At 38.3% G+C, this 22,500-nt stretch overlaps 3 protein-coding genes across 5 annotated transcripts in view; 1 reads left to right on the top strand and 2 right to left on the bottom strand.

Annotated features, from left to right (window-relative positions):
• rpl17 (ribosomal protein L17) overlaps positions 1-22,500 on the bottom strand; it is a 268,902-nt gene that overhangs the window by 19,182 nt on the left and 227,220 nt on the right. The window lies entirely within an intron of this gene.
• nefma (neurofilament medium chain a) lies at positions 12,191-16,696 on the top strand. The gene is made up of 3 exons (XM_051877739.1): positions 12,191-13,317; positions 14,154-14,278; positions 14,579-16,696. Exons 1-3 carry the CDS (start codon positions 12,289-12,291, stop codon positions 15,876-15,878), a joined length of 2,454 nt encoding a protein of 817 aa, XP_051733699.1. The 5' UTR covers positions 12,191-12,288; the 3' UTR covers positions 15,879-16,696.
• Positions 21,473-22,500, bottom strand: part of nefla (neurofilament light chain a) — a 2,812-nt gene continuing 1,784 nt past the window's right edge. The window contains exons 3-4 of the mRNA XM_051877746.1: positions 22,460-22,500; positions 21,473-22,378 (exon numbers count right to left, since the gene is read on the bottom strand). The exon at positions 22,460-22,500 is cut by the window's right edge and continues 366 nt beyond it. Coding sequence (XP_051733706.1) covers positions 21,786-22,378; positions 22,460-22,500 — 634 coding nt within the window. The 3' untranslated portion in view covers positions 21,473-21,785. The remainder of the gene's footprint in view (positions 22,379-22,459) is intronic.

Raw genomic sequence — 22,500 nt, 5'->3', positions numbered from 1 at the left:
AGTACTATTTGAATTCATGACTGCCAAATTAAAATCTTAAACAGAACAATAAAATAACGTTATTAACCGCTTAATGGTAATTTCAAATAAACGTTTCTGTTCAGAACATTTAAACTGAATTTCGTTTTCATTTCCGTTTTTTTTTGTTCCTTGGACCAGTTCGGAGCCCTGATTCTAAGTACATATTTTTGTTAGCTGGAGAAGTACAAACCCGATTCCAAAAAAGTTGGGACACTGTACAAATTGTGAATAAAAAAGGAATGCAATGATGTGGAAGTTTCAAATTTCAATATTTTATTCAGAATACAACATAGATGACATATCAAATGTTTAAACTGAGAAAATGTATCATTTTAAGGGAAAAATAAGTTGATTTTGAATTTCATGGCATCAACACATCTCAAAAAAGTTGGGACAAGGCCATGTTTACCACTGTTAGCATCCCCTCTTTTTATAACAGTCTGCAAATGTCTGGGGACTGAGGAGACAAGTTGCTCAAGTTATAGGAATAGGAATGTTGTCCCATTCTTGTCTAATACAGGCTTCTAGTTGTTCAACTGTCTTAGGTCTTCTTTGTCGCATCTTCCTCTTTATGATGCGCCAAATGTTTTCTATGGGTGAAAGATCTGGACTGCAGGCTGGCCATTTCAGTACCGGGATCCTTCTTCTACGCAGCCATGATGTTGTAATTGATGCAGTATGTGGTCTGGCATTGTCATCTTGGAAAATGCAAGGTCTTCCCTGAAAGAGACGACGTCTGGATGGGAGCATATGTTGTTCTAGAACTTGGATATACCTTTCAGCATTGATGGTGCCTTTCCAGATGTGTAAGATGCCCATGCCACACGCACTCATGCAACCCCATACCATCAGAGATGCAGGCTTCTGAACTGAGCGCTGATAACATCTTGGGTTGTCCTTGTCCTCTTTAGTCCGGATGACATGGCGTCCCAGTTTTCCAAAAACAACTTCAAATTTTGATTCGTCTGACCACAGAACAGTTTTCCACTTTGCCACTGTCCATTTTAAATGAGCCTTGGCCCAGAGAAAACGCCTGCGCTTCTGGATCATGTTTAGATGTGGCTTCTTTTTTGACCTATAGAGTTTAGGCCGGCAACAGCGAATGGCACTGTGGATTGTGTTCACCGACAATGTTTTCTGGAAGTATTCCTGAGCCCATGTTGTGATTTCCATTACAGTAGCATTCCTGTATGTGATGCAGTGCCGTCTAAGGGCCCGAAGATCACGGGCATCCAGTATGGTTTTCCGGCCTTCACCCTTACGCACAGAAATTGTTCCAGATTCTCTGAATCTTTGGATGATATTATGCACTGTAGATGATGATAACTTCAAACTCTTTGCAATTTTTCTCTGAGAAACTCCTTTCTGATATTGCTCTACTATTTTTCGCCGCAGCATTGGTGAATTGGTGATCCTCTGCCCATCTTTACTTTCTTAGAGACACTGCCACTCTGAGAGGCTCTTTTTATAACCAATCATGTTGCCAATTGACCTAATAAGTTGCAAATTGGTCCTCCAGCTGTTCCTTATATGTACATTTAACTTTTCCGGCCTCTTATTGCTACCTGTCCCAACTTTTTTGGAATGTGTAGCTCTCATGAAATCCAAAATGAGCCAATATTTGGCATGACATTTCAAAATGTCTCACTTTCAGCATTTGATATGTTATCTATATTCTATTGTGAATAAAATATAAGTTTATGAGATTTGTAAATTATTGCATTCCTTTTTTATTCACAATTTGTACAGTGTCCCAACTTTTTTGGAATCGGGTTTGTATATGGAGCCTTTTTTGAATATGGATCACACACCCTCTAACTACTGACATAAATGTTTGTGGTATAAAGAATAATTTATATGCATTTGGTAAGGCTAGGATCGATTAGGCCTATCTTATGTTTTATTGTTTGGATGATTACCTGCTTTAGCCTCACATATATATTTAAGTCTGCTTGCAGTCTGTAGAGGCATTTGTTCCCATCCTAGTCATTTTAATATGCCTTCCTTTGTGGTTTACTAATGAGTTGAACAAACTGACTATATTATATAATCAATACGTTATCCATTTTCTCAGTATTATTAATTATGAATCTTATTAGTTGTACAAGCAATTTGGTATTCGAGAGGTGAGTGAGGGCCTGGCCCATGACAAGAATGATAAGACGTGCTGCGGTGGTCAGTCGGAGTGGATGATTTGCATTTCTAGGCATCAGTTGGAGGGAGCTTGTTGTTGACTGTCTGCTAGAACAAGTGTATTGAACTTGATCCTGGTAGGGATAGTAGCTCTGACCAGCAGGTGAAGTACTTGCTATCTGTGGACCTTCTCTAATTGCACTATTTCATGGGTTATTTGATGCAAAATAAATAAAAACATGGCCTCATATTACAGTTACAGTGAATAGTAGCCTTTCCCCTCAAGTTCAGAAACGAACAATGCTCTTTTTCAGCATTTTATTATGGCTTATACTACGGGGCTGTTGAATGCTCGAATCTGATTGGTTGACCAATGTTCTAAGGTATGCAATTATTTTCAGGGGAACGCACGGCTAAAGTAGTTCTAGGCAGGTCTTGACCACATTGCAGTTCCAATTATTTCAGTTATTTCAATAGGTCCTACAGTCTACAACCACAAAAGTTGTCAGAATACAAGGTTGCTTTCGCATGGCCATCAATGGAGAAAGATGTGTTTTTGTCTCATAATGGTGTAGTTACAAACATTTACCAGCAGGGGCTAACTGAGCCTTATTACCCAGCCAAATTTTTGTGGTAATGCCAGATGCAGCTTTTACTGCAGTGTGAAAGTTTTGCTTATTTTATATGTAAACAACTCCTGTTTATTGCTCAACAGATTTTTAAAACTATACTTACTGAAATAGACACTAAAACACACTAACATTTGAAAGTTTAGGGTTTATAGTAAGATTTTTTTTTTTTTTAAGAAATGTATATTTTTATTCAGCAAGGATGCATCTAACTGATCAAAAGTGACAGTGAAGACTAAAAAACAAATCTATTTCAAATAATTTTTTTCCACAAAAATATTAAGTAGCACAACTGTTTTCAACATTGATAATAATAAGAAATACAAAGTTCTGTCATGAAACTCTAGATGGCACAGGCTGACAGGTCCTTAACTCAATCTGCATGCAGTCGCATCATTCTCTAAAGAGCACAGCAGATTGGTTCCTGCTGTATCAGCAGCCAAAGAGCTCGCAACTCAGTCTTCAGATACTTGGTCAGCATTTGCTGTAGCAGTTGCAGTGCACTTTCAGAAACCCTCCACCTTCCCCAGCTCCACCTGTATAGATCTGCTAAGGGTAATTCATGTATACTATATTGTACAGTAGCAGCATGTCTTACTTGCTCACAGCAGCGTGTTGTGTATGTATGGCAGTAGCATGTCCCATACTTGCTCTGCAGCAGCAATAACCAACAAAAGCAGCAGCAGCATAGCAAATATATCCTGCCAAGACTTAAACATATCAACATTGTCATATCCATGCCAAACACTCCGAGAGTTCTCAAAAATGTTACTTAAAGGGTTAGTTCACCCAAAAATGAAAATTCTGTCATTTATTACTCACCCTCATGCCATTCCGCACCCGTAAGGAAGCTTCAGGAAGCTTCGGAGCGTTATAAATCAGCGTATCGAATCATGATTCGGATCGCGTGTCAAACCGCCAAACTGCTGAAATCACGTGACTTTGGCGTTCTGAACCGCTGATTCGACACGCTGATTCATAACGCTCCGAAGCTTCCTGAAGCAGTGTTTTGAAATCGGCCATCACTATACAAGTCGTTATTTTGTTTTTTTTGGCGCACCAAAAATATTCTCGTCGCTTTATAATATTAATATTGAACCACTGTACTCACATGAACTGATTTAAATGTGTTTTTAGTACATTAATGGATCTTGAGAGAGGAAATGTCATTGCTGGCTATGGAGGCCTCACTGAGCCATCGGATTTCAATAAAAATATCTTAATTTGTGTTCCGAAGATTAAAGAAAAATGAAAAATGAAAGTAGTCACGTGGACTATTTTAACTGTCTTTTCTACCTTTTTGGGCCTTGCAAGTGTTAATTAAATTGCTGTCTATGGAGTTGACAGAGAGCTCTTGTATTTCATCAAAAATATCTTCATTTGTGTTACGAAGATGAACAAAGGTCTTACGGGTGTGGAACGACATAAGGGTGAGTAATTAATGACAGAATTTTCATTTTTGGGTAAACTAACCCTTTAAGCACCAAATCATCTTATTAGAATGATTTCTGAAGGATCATGTGACACTGAAGACTGGAGAATTTTAATAATATTTCACAATACTACTGTTTTTACTGTATTTTTAACAAATAAATGCAGCCTTGGTGTGCATAAGAGACTTCTTTCAAAAACATCTTACAGACCCCAGACTTTTGTATGTAATAAATACACAAAAACAAATCCATAGCAAAAAGTTAATGTTAAAATAGTAATGAAAATGAATTTGAAAGAGAGGAAAGCAAATGAAAAGACTGCAAAGCAAATGATTCAACAAATCCATCTTTCAGATCTATATTTATAGTACAGAGAAATAAGAACTAGTTCTGCATAATAAAACACCCAAAAGGATTGGCTCATAGTCCCAGTAGGAATAACTACAAGCACACAACCACAGCTATAGGCAAAACAGCAGCATGTGTGGCAGAATGTAATTTTGAGGCTAGACGTCTCAGAGCACAGAGGACTTTTATGTTGTAGACTTTCTTTCTCATAGATCAATGTTTATTGCTATCATTTGTTTTAGTCTGCTGGGTAAAATCATTTTGTCAAAAAGTGAAGCAAGCGTTCCACAGTCTTCTGGCATGATGACTGATCAGTGTATACGTTTAGCTACATAAACTGCAGTCATATGGAGACAACTATTTAGAGAGGTGATGAAAATGTAGGTGTGATAATAAACAGCATAGCTGCAGTATCGTTTAGATGGTTGCATATACGTCACAGGTATAAGATAGACTTGTTAGCGAGAGCTTACAGGTCCATGCAAGTGAGTGTGTGTGTATGTGTGTGTGTGTGCATGCATGTATCCTGGTCCTTTTCTGCTGAAAGTCATCTTTTGTTGGCTAATCTAATCTATGAAGGGTAAGCAGTCTCCTTTCCTGTCCCCTGAGAGGGACAATTTGTCAACACAGACATCAGTGATGCGATGACACTCCTTGAAAGCTCTCACCTGATGAAGGACTCAAGTTTTGATTGGTTAGTTAGATCACATGATGGAGGGATCCACCCACAAAGCAGGCTAACTTTGTGACACAAACAAAATACTAAAAAACTGCTGAATGAAATGAATGAAAATATGCTGAATTTCTAGGATGCTAATTGTAATATTGCTATTTGTTGCATTATCAATAGTTCAAGTATGATAATCAGAAAGAGAGGAATGGGAGAAGGAAATTGCGAGGGGAAGCTGCTGATGCATTGCAGATAAACTGCGTATCCTGCATGGGCAACCCCTCCCTTTCCCATCTGTACACACACCCCAAGCTTTCTCTATAACGTCATCACATCACATCCTCCAACCTGATGATATCCTGTGAGGGAGATGTGACTCAGCCTACAGACTAATGCCTTTGTCCACCTATGTAAGATTTGGCAACCCTAAAACACAGCCACAATCCAGTCTCTCAAATCTATCATTTACTGTAAAAGTAAAAAAGTTGTGAATATGAGAAAGCACAGATGAAAGATCATGTGAATTAATGCTGAAAATTCAGCTTTCCCATCACAAGAATAAATGACATTTTAATACATTTTAAAATATAAAATTGTTGTTTTAAATTGTAATACTATTTCACAATTTTTACTATATTTTGATCATATAAATGTAGCCTTAGTGGGCATAAGAAACTTATTAAAACATGTTTAAAATCTTTGAACGGTAGTGTAAATAAAATTAAAAAAAAATCTGAATTAAAAGTTAATTTGAAATTTGAAAAGTTAATTTTAACCCCTCCCTTTCCTATCCATACACATATGCTGTAAAAGCAAAGATGACAGTCGACTCATTGAGATTTTGAAAAGCAAGCAATCTATCATTTTTTTCCTCTTCACTGACGCCCAGGGTCCTGCATTACCCGTTAAATGCAGAGATAGTGAATTTGAGCCACTCATCCATTGGAGGCATGGGGTCAGGAAGTGCGTTCAATAACTGTGAGGAAAACTGCAACTAGTCATTCATGCTCCTGGGCGTGAGCTAAATGAACTCAGTTTCTCCTGTCATCATTTTAGCCCAATAAAAAGCCACCTCCTGGGAAGTTTGAGCAAGCATTCAGATCTAACAAATCTGTTTGGCTTTGTGACACCTAAGTGCAAGATAGAGTGAGTGAGAAAGTGAGAGGAAGAAAATTGAGCTTATGTTCTAGGATAGGGTGATAATAATGGTTGTCAGAGTCTTGCCACCTCTGCTTAGTTTAAAGGAACAGCTCACCTGAAAACCATGCAGGGGCATTTCCTCAGAGGAGGCAAGGGAGGCAGTGCCTCCTAAAGAATTGGATTAGAAAATAATCCATATAAAACAATGCAAATATTACAAAATGTGGCATTAAAAGTGTATAAATCACTAGTTTTTCTAAAGTAACACCAGCAGCGGGAGGACGTGTCTCTCTTGCCTCCTCTGAGCCCATTGAGTTTTAAAGGATTAGTTCAGGATTATTTAGTTGAAGCTCAAGAAAGCGCATCCATCCATCATAAACATACTCCACACAGCTCCGGGGAGTTAATAAAGGCCTTCTGAAGCAAAGCGATGCGTTTGTGTAAGAAAAATATCAATTTTTAACAGGTTATAAAGTAAAATATCTAGCTTCCACCAGACTGCCTTCCATATTCAACTTACAGAAAAAGCGTAACTGAAGTTGAATACTGGACGTACCGTAAGTGTTTTGAACTGCGAGAGGCGTTACACTTTCTTCATAAGTTGAATACAGAAGGCAGTCTGGTGGAAGCTAGATATTTTACTTTATAACCTGTTAAAAATTGATATTTTTCTTACACAAACGCATCGCTTTGCTTCAGAAGGCCTTTATTAACCCGCAAAGGAGTACTAGGGGGTCTGTGGAAATATTTAGAGAAAAAGAGTAAAAAATTAATAATTTAATGAATAAATAAAAATTAGATTTTAAAAAAAAGTAAATAAATGAAAAAACAAATAAATAAATACAGTACTATAACAGTACAGTATTATAATGAGTAGAAAATACGTCAGGTCAGAGGTCACTCGGCTTGTGTACGGCCGTTACCTGAAGCCAGTGATTATAGTTTATGAAGTTACAAATATGGATATTTTCTTTACAAAAATGCACAGCTTCACTTCAGAAGGCCTTTATTAACCCCCTGGAGCTGTATGGATTACTTTTATGATGGATGGATGCGCTTTTTTGGGCTTCAAGATCTAAGGTACCATTCACTCCTATTATAAAACTTGGAATAGTCAGGATATTTTTTAATATAACTCCAATTGTGTTTGGGTGAAAGAAGAAAGTCATATACACCTAGGATGGCTTGAGGGTGAGTAAATTATGGGATAATTTTCAGTTTGGGGTGAACTATCCCTTTAAGTATCCAATTCCAGAACTGGAATTGGTTTTCGATTCCCAAATCTAGTCTTTACTGTTACTTTTGTATCAGTTTAATGCATCCTTTAATGCTGAATAAAAGTATTAATTTTTATATTCAAATAAATCTAACTGGCCCCAAACTTTTGAACAGTAATGCATATATAGCATATATATAATATACTATTATCAGGCTCATATATTTACAGTATATCATGATTCTTATAACATCTACTGCAGTTTTATTCTTCCGGAGTATATGGAGATATGATGTTAAAGCGCTTTTTTTTTTTACTTCTCCAACTCTCAAGTGCATTGATTGCATGAGTACATACATATGTTATAAGAGTGTCTAACGAGGGTTGGATTTTGTCCATGACACGGATCGTTAAGGCTCTCTGCTCATATGATGGTGCTCTGCTTCCACATCGATATGCTGACTCCCAACATCTTTGTTCTGCTAACCACCTTGGGGGGGGGATGATGAGAATACAGCCATAAATCACAGCTAAAAAACAGACCAGCAGGGGCTCTCTCTCTAACTCTTACACACACATTCACTGCCAACAAGCATTAACCCATTCTCTAACCCTCTCCTCAGTCATGAATAAAACATGGCTAGCAGAAAAACACATTGAGAGGGCAAGGAATGGAAAATGTTTAGTTGAAGTTAGGTGGGACCTTGAATGAGTCATGAATTACGCAGATCAATGTATTTCCAAATGCTTTCAAATATAAAGCACTTCTCACATTGACTCCAGATTACTGCTGAGTCATCCCGTCTCATCAGAGGAGGGAACCGAGCAAAAGAATCCCTTCAGGGCTGATTTAACAACAGTATCCTCCAGAGTTTTAAATCAGCATCAAGTCTTCATGCACCGCTACTCTGCATTATTTTGTACCAAAGCTTATCTTGCAACCCACATTTTTTGCAACCCATTTGTATGCACTTTTTTTTTTTTTTTTTTTTTGCACCAAACATATTCACATGACAAGTTTTATTTGATTCATTACATTTACATTTCTGTTCTTGGCAGACGTTTTCTTATGAAAGTCACTTACATGAGCGTCCGCCTAATGCGCCGGATACCTCCCCCAAGAATACTTTATTAATAAATCACAGACTTCTCTCCCTGCGTACGTGCCTCATCACTGTCATACTGATTCTGAGTTCACTGCCCGTAATATCGTCATATTATAGCTGGATCTCCAATAATGCCTCACAGTAGGCTGGTACTGTAAGGGCGTGCTCTGCAGCATTACTGGTGGCCTGCATTGAATTTTAAACTGCACTGCTCTGCATGGCCACAAAAGCACCTTGAGCGACAGCCGCCCTGCTCCTCAGGGATGATTTGCACATTTAAAAGGCATGGTCTTCACTCAGGGCTGGACATGCAGAGTGAACAGTAGAGATATAAGGTCATTGAGTTCAGGAGCTCTTCTCCTGCTGCTCTGCATGATTGCGTGCAGGCTAAATCTGGCTTCAGTGCACAGACACAGTGAATCCAATGACAAAGCAAATAGAATAAGGCCTATAATTGATTGGAAATATCTAATTTTAGTCCTCTCCGAGGGACAAATTCATCGTCCTCTCATAGTTCAATAGTAATGGCTTGGAACATTACAGTGGATCATTTTGAATTTCTGGTGATACGATTAAACTCTGCTGAGCGTTGGGAAATATAGGGAATTAGCAGTTGCTAATGCTAGATGTCTGTATAAGGTCAGAGTGACTTTCAGCACTGCATAACTCCAACTGAAGCATTTTGTTTGAATTATCTGCAGCAACTGCAGTTCTGGATCAATCAATTACCATCTGTTTGCTTAACTGAAGCATCTTTAAAATGTATGCTCAAATAAATAATAGTAACTCTAAAATGTTGTTAAAAAACAGTGCATGTCCTTGGCATATTATGAGCCTGTTGAAAGCCCTTCTGCTCATTTTTCTCAGGTTTCATTGGAAAGAGAGAGATCAGATAAGCAGATGCATCATATGTCCATCTGGTTACTCTATAAATTTAAATCCTTGCCATGTGAAGCAAATAAGGTTACGAGAGGTTTCTATGCATGTGTTCTGATACACGTCCCAGTCCAATACATGACTTGCATACTTCGTCTATTCTGAAAAAGCAGGATTCTGGTTAACAGATAAGAAGTCATTCATCAACCAGCACAAAAAGCCAAAGTTAGAATAATGTTTTGCAGCAGAGTGGTGCTTCCTAACTTTATGATACAATAAAAGCATATGCCAACATTTAATCATATATATGCATGCAATTGTCCATTGTATGCCAATAACATGAATTTATTTAAAATAAATACAACATACTTTGTTCTCACTGTTGAGGTGTGTTGGAGAAAGTTACTTTTAAAAGTAATGCATTACAATATTGCGTTACTCCCTAAAAAAAGTAACTAATTGTGTTACTTAGTTACTTTTTATGAAAAGTAATGCGTTACATTACTTTTGCGTTACTTTTCATGGGCTGGGCTTGCTTGTTAATAACAACAAAAAAGTTCTATTTTTGGCAAATGTTAAGGCCCTTTTACACCAAAAGTGAAATGAATAAGCTTAGGCTGAAGGAAATGCATATTTACGAGGAATACTAGGAATACTAAATGTTTTCGTGCAAGTGAGATGAATAAATACATGTTCACATTTAGTCTAGAACTACAATAACCATCATGTTTACACAGTGCTCACAACAGCTCTCTGTGCTTTATTTCTCTTAACATGGGGACAGGAGAGCTATCAGTCAATAAATGTGAAAACAAAGTAACTTGTGTTACTTAATTGAAAAAGTAACTTAGATATTTTGTTGTAAATTGAAAAAGTAATGTGTTACTTTACTAGTTACTTGAAAAGTAATCTGATTACATAACTCAAGTTACTTGTAATGCGTTACCCCCAACACTTCTGTTGAGTAAATATTACTGTACAATTTTAAACTTAATCTTATAGACCACATTCTGCAAAGAAATTATGCTTAATCAAGCAATTGCTCTTTTAAATAGCATATTTACTTAATTATTGTATTTTTTTCTTGTTTGATTTTGTAGTTTTTTGAAGATCTAGCAAGTGTATCTTAACACAGCTTTTTTGTCTCGTTATAATCAATCTAAATAGGTATTGTTACATAGGTCATAAATAGATCATTTATTTTAAATAAGTAAAGAAATGAATTGAGATCAAAAATCCATGAGAACTATTGCCTTCGTTTGCCTCCACAGTGCAAGACACATTGAAAAACAAATGCCTGCAATGTTTCTCTTGTAAGAAATCAATAAACTCGTCAGAGAATAGGGTTATATTTTATTTTAAGGTGACGTTGTTACAGTGTATTTCGTAACACTTTACAATAAGGTTCATTAGTTAAACACTAGTTAATGCATTAATTAACATGAACTAACAATGAACAATACATTTGTTACTGTATTTATTAATCTTCGTTAACGTTAGTTAATGAAAATGCAGTTGTTCATTATTTGTTCATGTTAGTTCACAGTGCATTGACTAATGTTAACAACATTTTAATAATGTATAAGTAAATGTTGAAATTAACATTAAAAAAGATTAATAAATGCTGTATAAATTATTAGTTCATGTTATCTAATGTAGTTAACTAATGTTAACTAATGAGCCTTATTGTAAAGTGTTACCGTGTATTTACACAAATAAGTAATATGTATAAGGTTAGGGTTTGGTTTAGGGTTAGTTTCTTGAAATTATGCGTGTTAATATACTAAGTACATGCAACATGTGTACGCCTAACTACGTCACCTTAAAATAAAGTGCTACCGAAAATAGTGTCATTTCATAGTTAAGTTAGCACACTACAGCTAAACGCCCTTGAATGTGTCTGAGATACGGGCCGCTGTCCTTGGTGCTGACTGTAGACGCTCAGTCAGTGATTGGGCTGCGTGACCAGACTCTGTCCAAGTACCAATGATGTCACGTCGAGTGTAACTGTAGCCCTATTAACTCCTACAATAAATAAGACGTGATAGCATATCGTAACTCTATCCAAACCAGCATATCTATTATCATATTTTGTAAGATATTGTTCTTTTAAATGTTTCACAACCACACAAGGTGCGAATTATGGAGGTGTATTAACAGAAAATGATTGTTGGGAACGTGTTAAAGTTAAGCTATGTTTTATTTTTTACATAAAAACAGTATATATACATTTCAACTGAGTTTTTAAGCATTTGAATAACCGACAAATGTCTATAGCTATGACATGTCTATTTAGGCTAGCTAACAAAACATATAGCCTGTCACTTTATTATACACCTAGATTTAAACACCACAAATACATCACAAACATTTACTATCCTTTTTCTAACGTCTTTAAAAGTAATTTCCAAGAAAAATTCCAACAGAAAATATTTTTGAAAGTTACTTTTATAGGTCATTAGCCACCCAAGCACTCGTTATGTGTGACCAGGAAGTTGGAATACTGATAAAGATAAGTGTAGCCATCAGGACCCTCCCACATCGTCGGATCAATGGTCCAGTCAAAATAAGCCTGGGCTTTTTCGCAACAGCGCCTCAAGTATATAAAGGCAGGTAGAGCTGCTATCCAGCGCTGAGAGAGCCACACACGCTACACCTATACACTACTTTACCTCACACTTCTGTTCATCTGCACGTTCATACCGCGTCCGTCCGGATGAGTTATCCGATAGACACTATAGGAAGCCCCTACCGGAGGGTGATGGATACCAGGACGAGCTATTCGAGCCCCTCCAGCGGGTTTCGCTCCCAGACCTGGTCGAGGGCAAGCCCGAGTTCTTCTTCATACAAGAGGACCTTCAACGTCCCGGTGGCGCGAGCTTACGGCTCAACAGTTCTGAGCTCCACCGACAGCCTTGATTTCGCTCAGACCTCCATCCACAATGGAGACTACAAGCGCGCCAATGAGAAGGAACAACTCCAGGGACTCAACGACCGCTTCGCGGGCTACATCGACAAGGTGCACTTTCTGGAGCAGCAGAACAAGCAGATCGAGGCGGAGATCCAGGCACTGCGGCAGAAGCAGGTGTCGCAGTCTCAGCTGGGCGAACTTTACGACCAAGAGCTGCAGGAGTTGCGCTCCATGCTGGAGCAGATCCACCATGAGAAGGCGCAGATCCAAATGGACACCGACCACATTGAAGTAGACATCCAGCGCCTGAGGGACCGCTTCGACGAGGAAGCCCGCATCAGGGAAGAGACGGAAGCGATCGTCCGTGCCCTGAAGAAGGACATGGGTGACTCAGCACTCGTCAAAGCAGAGTTGGAGAAGAAAGTGCAGTCCCTGCAGGACGAGATCGCGTTTATCCGCAACAACCACCAAGAGGAGCTCAGCGATCTGTTAGCGCAGGTGCAGGCGTCGCAGATCACCGTGGAGAAGAGGGACTACCAGAAGGCGGATATCACCGAAGCGCTGCGCGAGATTCGCTCGCAGCTGGAGGGCCACTCAACGCAAAACCTCCAGCAGGTGGAAGACTGGTTCATGTGCCGCTACTCGAAACTCACGGAGGCCGCTGAGCAAAATAAAACCGCCATCAAATCCGCACGGGACGAGATCGCAGACTATCGCCGCCAGTTACAGTCCAAAACCATCGAGCTGGAGTCTGTCCGAGGAACCAAAGAGTCTCTGGAGAGGCAGCTGAACGACATAGAGGACCGACACAACAATGACATTTCCAGCCTTCAGGTACGTAATCATATGCTTTACACATTAAGCATTTCTAGTAAAACTTAGCATTTAAACAAAAAGGAAGTGTAATATGTAAGTCTGATCTTTCAAATGTGTATGTGTTGGTTTATAAGTGCTTTAAAGTGCACTGAATGTTGAAAAAAATAGTAACTATATCAAAAAAATTACCATATCTAATAGTTTTTTTATAATCTAAAATAATGTTCTTATGCCATTGAAAAAAATATTATTGGTAGACCACTAATCTGAAAGTTGTGGTGAACAATGGTTGCAGCCTTTGCTGCAGTTGTACTGTAGTCCCTCATAAATCACTTTGACTTTTAAAATGTGTTGCAGCTCTCCTCAATAATAAAACCAAGTCGCAGTTAAGTCTGCATGGCTGTTCAATGCTATTTATTCTGAGCTTATTATTGTAGAGTACGGAAAGCAGAGAAACAGACTGGACATTCACTGGAGGACTTGCGTATGATGCTTCATTACATCATAGGTGCAGTGGAATGGCGTTAGAAAGGGTTAAGGAGAGGCAGACACCCACAATGCAGTCTCTCCTCACTCTTTGCTGAGTCAGAGCAGAGGCAGGGTTCGCTCATTGGCTGTGTCCTGGAATCACCTCATGCACATAAACTGAATGCACCTATTGATTGTCCTTGAAGCCATACAATGATACTGTGAATTATAATTTAACTGGTGCTGTGGGAGCATTAGCATCATAGGCACAAAGAGTTCTTTGTAGCATATGAGGAATATGTATAAACAAATGAGAATATGACTTTCTGTTTTCAGCAACATATTTATTTTACTAAGCTGTCACAATATTTTGTCTGACTCTCTAGGAAACCATCCACCAGCTGGAAAATGAACTCAAGAGCACGAAATGGGAGATGGCAAGGCATCTTCGTGAATACCAGGACCTGCTGAATGTCAAAATGGCACTAGATATAGAGATTGCAGCGTACAGGTAAGATTTTGATCAATTTTGCATATGAATATGGTGTAAATACCTTTTATTTTTAGTTATGTTATCAATATAATTTGTTATTATTAATAATTATGATATTCATAAATATGTATTGTTATGAGAATATATTATATTCTATTATCCAAAGAAGCTGCATTTCTTTAACACACAATTATTTATATTTTAACAAATTTCGTAGCCATATAGATTTTTTTTTCAGAGAAATCTTTACATATAATTTTGATAATAGCCTCAATCACAATTGTATCTCCTTCTTTTACGCCTTTCGTTTTAATGTAGAAAACTTCTTGAAGGAGAGGAGAGCCACTTTAGCACTTTCCCATATCGCCAGACCGTCACCAAAGGCCCCAAGGTCAAAAGTGAGCCTCCTAAACTTAAAGTGCAACACAAGTTTGTGGAGGAGATCATCGAGGAGACGAGGGTGGAGGATGAGAAATCTGAGATGGATGAGGCTTTGGCTGAGATGGCAGAGGAAATGTCAGCTGCCAAAGTGGAAGATGAAGGAGAGGGAGAGGCTGAGGGTGAAGAAGGTGGTGATGAGGAAGGAGAGAAAGAAGAGGAAGGTAAAGGTGAGGAGGAAGAAAAGGGAGAGGAGGAAGTGGCCGCCTCAACCCAAGTCAAAGTAGCCTCCGGAGCCCCTGCTGAGGGTGAAGAGGAGGGAGAGAAAGAGGGAGGTGATGAAGAACAAGAAGAAGAAGCTGGAAAGGGTGATGAGGAAGAAGAGAAAGGAGAGGAGGGTGAAGAGGACAAGAAAGAGGACGATGCAGAGGATGAAGCAGAAGAAACGAAATCACCCAAAGCAAAGGCCTCTCCTGAGAGTGAGAAAGCAGAAGAGAAGCAGGCCAGCGGAGGAGAAGAAGAAGAGGGTGATGAGAAAGATGAGGCAGATGCAGGTAGCGACAAAGGATCAACAGATGAAAAAGAAGCCGAAGCAAAGGAGCAGCCTAAAAAAGCAGAAACAGAAACAGCAAAGGAAGACAAGAAGGGAAAAGAGGAGAAGGAAGAGCCCAAAACTGAAAAAGAAAAGGCATCTGTGACAGAAACCAAGACGGAGACACCTAAACCAGAATCTCCAAAGAGTGAGAGTCCAAAGAGCGAAAGCCCGAAGGAGACACCTAAGACAGAGGCTCCAAAAAAGGAAGCCCCCATAAGTGAGAGTCCTAAGAAAGAGGAACCTAAGGCAGAACCACCCAAGAAAGATGCCCCAAAGTCAGAACCAGCGAAAGCCGAAACTAAAGAAGATTCCTCAAAGCCAGCAGATGAGAAAAAGAGTGAACCAGAGAAAAAGCCTGAAGATAAAAAGAAAGAGGCAACCGTGAACGGAGACACGGGCAAGAAAGATGAGAAGAAAGACTCCGATAAGAAGGAGGTGATCTCCAACGGAGTGGATGAGAGCCCAACCAAAGATGAATCGAGCCAGAGGGTGGTCATCACCAAGACAGTGGAGACCATCACAACTGATGAAGGCGGAGTCACACAAGTTACAAAAACTGTTACCGTCACTGAGAAAGGAGATGAGGGGGGGGAAACCGTCTCCAAAACTGTGGAGAAGGCCGTGAAGGCCACCGAAGCAGATTAGACCCGAGTGTCCAGCTATAGCTGACCGAAGAGGAACTGGGGAGGAAGCATATCAAGCAATCAACACAAAACGAAACATAACGAAGAAATCATAAAGCTCAACAGATGTATTTAATTACATTAATCACACTAAAACAAAAACACGCATAGAGAGAAGCCATAAGATGCGGCAAGCTAAAAAATGCATGTTGAGTGACAGCTTTAAATGGGTTCTGCTGCGTTCGCGGTCCGGGACGCCGGGGACTCAATTTCACTGCAATACCTGGGGGAGGGGGGCGGTCACTTGAATGTGGCATCTGCATGCCAGCTCAGGGGGAGAGCGCTCCTCATTCTTTGAGATAGAAAAAAAACACCCTATGTATGACAGTAATATAAAATACTCGCAGAGCGGTGGGGAATGACATTTGCTTGAAGTTAGGGCAACAAGTGTTGTAGAGATACGTTCGTCTGACAAAGTAGCCTTATAAATATTATCGCGAGTACTCGAACTGAGCCAAAAATGTAAAAAAAAAAAAAAAAAAAGGATGAAGACGATGGTGAAAATAGCTCACGGTCATATACACTCAGTACACAGCAACTAAGAAACACTTAGCCTTAAACATGCTTTTTACCGTTGTCAGTTATGTTTACCTGATGAGTGCATTTGAAAATTAACCTGTCAATGTGCACATACATCCTTGTATGCATAGGATTGACTTGAATTCAACTACTTACCGTTAATGAGGTGCTACCGTTTGCAGTCCCATGTCTTTGTTCATCTGAATGAATTTCTCAGCAGCATTTGCTCAATAAACATCCTAATAAAATACACTACATATTTATCTTTGTCTTGTCTTTTTTCCTCATGTGGTATGCATTTGGTATTCATGCCTTTTTGTGCACATTACTTGTGGTTTACATATTCTTTGTACGAGATAAGAGAACAGTTCTGTCAACATTCACTGCAAGTCATTGCCTTTGGAAAAAAGGTCTTTAAGTTTTAAAAATGTCAGTAAGCAAATTCAAAATTGAAAAAGAACATAAAGATATTATAAATGTAAGAATTATCCTTAAAATCATCATAAAATAATTGATGAATATATATACAGTATATATATATATAAGCATAGATATGATATCAGTACACTTAGGAGAAGACAGACACACCACAAGCCACTTCCTCTATCTGACTTGACAGGTGATTAAAATGTTACTGACACTAATGCTAACTTTTCACTAAATGATGTTTTATTAATGTAGTTCGGGAGGAACAAGTCAAATAAGCTACCCAATTATCACGTCTTCTCAACCAGCTGTCAACAATCTGTAATCAACATATATACCCAATCAGCATGAGTACAGGCCTATATATAATCACAGTCAAACTCACCTAAGGATCCTAGACAGTTCAGGCCAATTACCGAGCTCAGAGCCCTCTCCCCGGACAGCACGCCAAATATGTTTACCAATTAATTTATCTGACTTATTCGTGAGTGTGAACTCGTGAAACAGGTAATGTATATCGTTTGTCTCTGTTGTTAAAATTCTAATGGCAAAACAAATCTGATTATTGAGATTCATCAGATTTTTAGTTCTAATCAATATCAGCAACTCAAAGATTTCCCTAAAATTATTTATCTATATGTACTTTTTATGTCATTTTTATTGAATCATCAGTGTAAGTATCTGCAACAGAGTGCAATTACATGAAAGCAATTGGCAATACTAGTAGCTGTGTGTGCAAGTCTTTATTGAGAAAAAATGTTCCATATTGCATTTAATGTTGCTGCATTGCAGACAGAGTGCACCATCAGAGATATATGATGCATATTACTCACAAATATAGGTGATTTCAATGCAACATTCATAATGGACTGCTTAAAGCTGCAGTCCGTAAGTTTTGCCTCTGTCGCCATCTCTGTTTGAAACCTGCAATTGCAGTTATTTGCAGAATTATCATCTTTATGAGGGTTGTGCATCAGCACGGCTCCTCAGCGTGGATGAATCTAATGTTTGCTGTCAGTCACCATATTGGTGTGGATACTGTACTTCAGAATCACAGATTCTACATCTTGGAAGTATGACCAAAATAAGATTTTTTACCGGAAATGTCATTTGAACAAGAAACAAATCTGGCACTTTTGTTCTGACACATCCTGACACATCCGAGCTTTATAATGGCAGTGATAGAGTTCAATGTGTATGAGCTAACGAAAGTGCTTCTATCCACATCCATCCATCATCAAACGTGGACTTCACACAGCTCCGGAGTGTTAATAAAGGCCTTCTGAAGCGAAGCGATGCGCTTGTGTAAAAAAATATCCATATTTAAACAAGTTATGAAGTTGAATATCGAGCTTCCGCCAGACCACCTTCCGTATTCAACGTACGCAGAAAGTGTAAACCTCTTGCAGTTCACAAAGCTTACGCTACGTCATGCGCCTTCCCTATTAAACTTACGGAAAAAGTGTAATTGACGCGACGCCAGTTTACACTTTCTTCATAACTTGTATACGGAAGGCGGTCTGGCGGAAGCTCGATATTCGACTTCATAACTTGTTTAAATATGGATATTTTTTCACACAAACTCATAGCTTCGCTTCAGAAGGCCTTTATTAACACTCCGGAGCTGTGTGGAGAACACATTCCCAGCCAGCACAGCTATGTGGGGCCCAGATGGGTGTCACCTGGGCTGTCTAACTGGGGCCCAGCCAGTTTTGTCCACAGTTTCCATGGAGGCCCCACATGGTTTAGACCAGATGAAATGAACACTGCTCAGTGTGCACACTACAGGCTGTTAAATGTAACACAGAAACATGCTGGAGTTAATGAGATAATTAGGTGATAACGAGCAGACTCACTGAAGGACAGAGGAACAACAAGAACTACAACTTCAGCCACAGCCTTCGATGAAATCAACTGAAGATAAAAGACATTAAATCTCTCAAGATCTGATTAAACATCTCCACAAACAGCATTACCAGCTTTACTTATTACTAACCAGAATGACTTTTTTTTTTTCGACATACATCTACAAAAGTTGTTATTGAGAATTACCAGAGGTTTAGATGTTGATGATTTGTTGAAAATAAGTTTGGTTTGATGTCACCATTATTGAGGTCAGTGCTTACTTCAGGTAGGCAGTTTGACTTGAATTTTTTAGCGTTAGTTTTTCTCTGGCTGCTCTAGCTGTTTGTTATGACAAGAAAAACAAGAGAAAATGTGTTTAACTGTTTTATAATAAGAATATAGTTGTCATCATGTAGTGGCTTTATTCACTGATCTAATGACTGAGCTTTATATGAAAACAAAATGTTATTAACTTTGAGCTGGATCTTTCCTAGAATAACAACAAAACCGCTGAATAAATCAGATCAAAATAATAAATCTGAAAAACACAATGTACACGAAACACTTTAAAACACCTGCAAGATATATTCACACACAGACATCAAGAATCAGCGTATGAATCTCAACAACAGTGACATGCTTCATGCCGCAATGCATTCTGGGTCCCTCATACAAAACTCATTCATGGCTCCCAGAATGCATTGTGGCATGAAGCATGTCACCATTGTTGAGAATCATACACTGATTCTTGATGTCTGTGTGTAAGTAAATCTTGCAGGAGGTTTGAATGTGTTTTTCAAATTTTCTGATTAAAACAGTTTTATTGTTGTAATTCTAGAAGAGATCCAGCACAAAGTCAATCACATTTTGCTCATAAAAAGCTCAATCATTAGATCAGTGAATTAAGCCACTAAATGATGATTATGTTCTTATCATCTAGCAGTTGACCACATTTTCTCTTGTTTTTCTTGCCGTAACGAGCAGCCAGAGAAACACTAACATTAAAACAGTCAAGAGTAAAACAGCCTAACTGAAGTAAGCACTGACCTCTATCATGGTGACATCAAACCAAACTAATTTTCAACAAATCATCAACATCTAAACCTCTGGTAATTCTCAATAACAACTTTTGTAGATGTATGTCAGAAATAAATTCAATCTGGTTAGGAATAAGTAAAGTTGGTAATGCTGTTTGTGGAAATGTTTAATCAGATCTTGAGAGATTTAATGTCTTTTATCTTCAGTTGATTTCATCGAAGGCTGTGGCTGAAGTCGTAGTTCTTGTTGTTCCTCTGTCCTTCGGTGAGTCTGCTCGTTATCACCTAATTATCTCATTAACTCCAGCATGTTTCTGTGTTACATTTAACAGCCTGTAGTGTGCACACTGAGCAGTGTTCATTTCATCTGGTCTAAACCATGTGGGGCCTCCATGGAAACTGTGGACAAAACTGGCTGGGCCCCAGTTAGACAGCCCAGGTGACACCCATCTGGGCCCCACATAGCTGTGCTGGCTGGGTTTATGATGGATGGATGTGGATAGAAGCACTTTCTTCAGCTCATACTCATTGAACCCTATCACTGCCATTATAAAGCTCGGATGCGTCAGGATATTTATTAATATTTCTCCGATTGTCTTCGTCGGAAACAAGAAAGTCCTAGGATAGCTTGAGGGTGAGTAAGGGTTGGGCTAATTTTCATTTCAAAGTGAACTAATCTTTTAAGGCATTAGTAATATAAAATGGGACAAAATGTTATGAAATATAGTATATAATTCTAAATAAAAATTGACAATACTGCTTTAATTGAAGTCCTTTTGTCTGTTCTGTCTATTCAAAAACTTTTTCAGAATTATTTATAAAAACAGCTCAGGTTTTTTTTTTTTTTTTTACTAAATTTTCAAGTAGCAACAATTAACATTCAATCCATCAACATAACAGCTCAGGTTTTAGTTCCCCGATACTGCTAAAGGACTCATTAAAATTTGCACCTCAAGTTTTGTGAACTATTTGTGCAATACAAGTTATGAAATAAGGACATGACCATATGATAATTTTAAATGATTCACTAGTACTTTTTGTTATCATTTTCAGTACTGCAGTAGTTTTTGTACTGTATCTAATGTACTGTTAATAAGTAAAATTCTAAATTTAAAGGAAAAATGCTAAATTTAACAGATATTAATAACTGTGTGACTTGATACAAAGATTGAACCTTCAGAACAGAACCCACGTTCCCATCTGATACGTTTCTGTGTACTCTTATTTTATTGTCTGTTTTATCACCTGATGTATGTGCATGTTTATATACATAAATGTTTTCTGTAAAACCCTGTTTTGACTTTTTAGAGGTACTTTTGAAACCTTTTACAAGGTGTATATGAAGACTTTAATTGAAGAACACAGGGTAAATAATGCTTTTAATAAATGTCACTCAATTTTGAAATTTTCCCACATTAGGCATTCTGCATCTAATTTAAATTAAAGCCATTCATTGAAGTAAACAGAAATTAAGAGATCTTAATAAATGTCTGATTGATATTTTCTGTTTATGAAGTTTTCCCACATTAGGCATTCTGCATCAACTTTTATTCAATTAAATATACAACCTTTTTTGCATAACATTTCCAGATTCATACCTTTTATATTTGAAAGTTTCAAATTTGGTTTAATTATCTAAAGGCATTCAGTAAATTAAACTTCTGCATAAGGAAACTATTAAAAATGATTACACCCACCAACAATGTCAATGAAAAAAATCAGCGAAACCTTTTGATCATCAAGAAGCAAGTTTTTATTGAGCTGGCAGCAAAGATTCACTTATTACAGTCTATTGCAAGACTTCATTCAAAAATATAATTTACTTCACAAGCATACATTCACTCAGGTATGTAGATCATCTCAGTAACATCAGACAATCATCGTCTGTTTTAAAAGCTGATAAAGTTGACTGTAGTTTCAAACACTGTATTGCAATTTGCTCTGAGCACCACTGATCAAGGCATATTGATAGTAACAGATTGAAGGGAGACTAGAGAAGCAGATCAGGCTACTAGTATTTGTGCTGTTATAGATACGACTTATTACTTCTTCCCCTTGGGTTTCTCAGTCTCCTCTTTTCCCTTTTCTTGCTTCACACTTTCCTTTTTCTCACTCTTGCCTTTCTCACCTTCATCTTTTACCGTAGGCTTTTCTGACTCTACTTTTTCCTTTCCTTTTGGTTTCTCTGGCTCTTCCTTGCCTTTATCCTTTGACTCAGGTTCAGGTGCAGGTTCAGTTTTCTCTTTGGGTTTCTCTTTGGCTGGTTCAGGTTCTACTTCCTCTTTGGCTTTTTCAGCCTTAGGCTCAACTTTTTCCTTCTCGGTTTCCTTCTCTACCTTGTCTTTTTCTGTCTTAGTGTCTTCCTTATCTGTCTCAGTGTCCTCTGTGGCCTTATCAGCACTTGTGTCAGCTTTTTCCTCGCTTTTCTCTGTCTCAGTATCCTCCTCTGCAGCCACTTCCTCCTCCTCAGCTTTCTCTTCCTCTTTCTGCTCACCCTCTTCCCCGTCTCCCTCTTTTTCATCTCCTTCCTCATCTTCCCCTTTAACATCTTCCTCTTCTTTAGTCTCCTCCTCGTCTCCTTTTTCTTCTTCTTCTTCTTTTTCTTCTGCTCCAGCTTTCTCTTCCTGTTCAACACCTGTTTAAAACAGTAATTTAGTTACGCATTTAGTTGGAATAATAAAATAATTTTATTCATAATCTTGCATTTGAATCTTACCTTCCGCTTCCTCCTTTGTTTCTTCTTCCTCTTCCTCCTTC

This window comes from Ctenopharyngodon idella, chromosome 21 (assembly GCF_019924925.1).
Source record: "Ctenopharyngodon idella isolate HZGC_01 chromosome 21, HZGC01, whole genome shotgun sequence".
NCBI lineage: Eukaryota > Metazoa > Chordata > Actinopteri > Cypriniformes > Xenocyprididae > Ctenopharyngodon > Ctenopharyngodon idella.
This window is presented reverse-complemented; position numbering and strand designations above follow the sequence as displayed.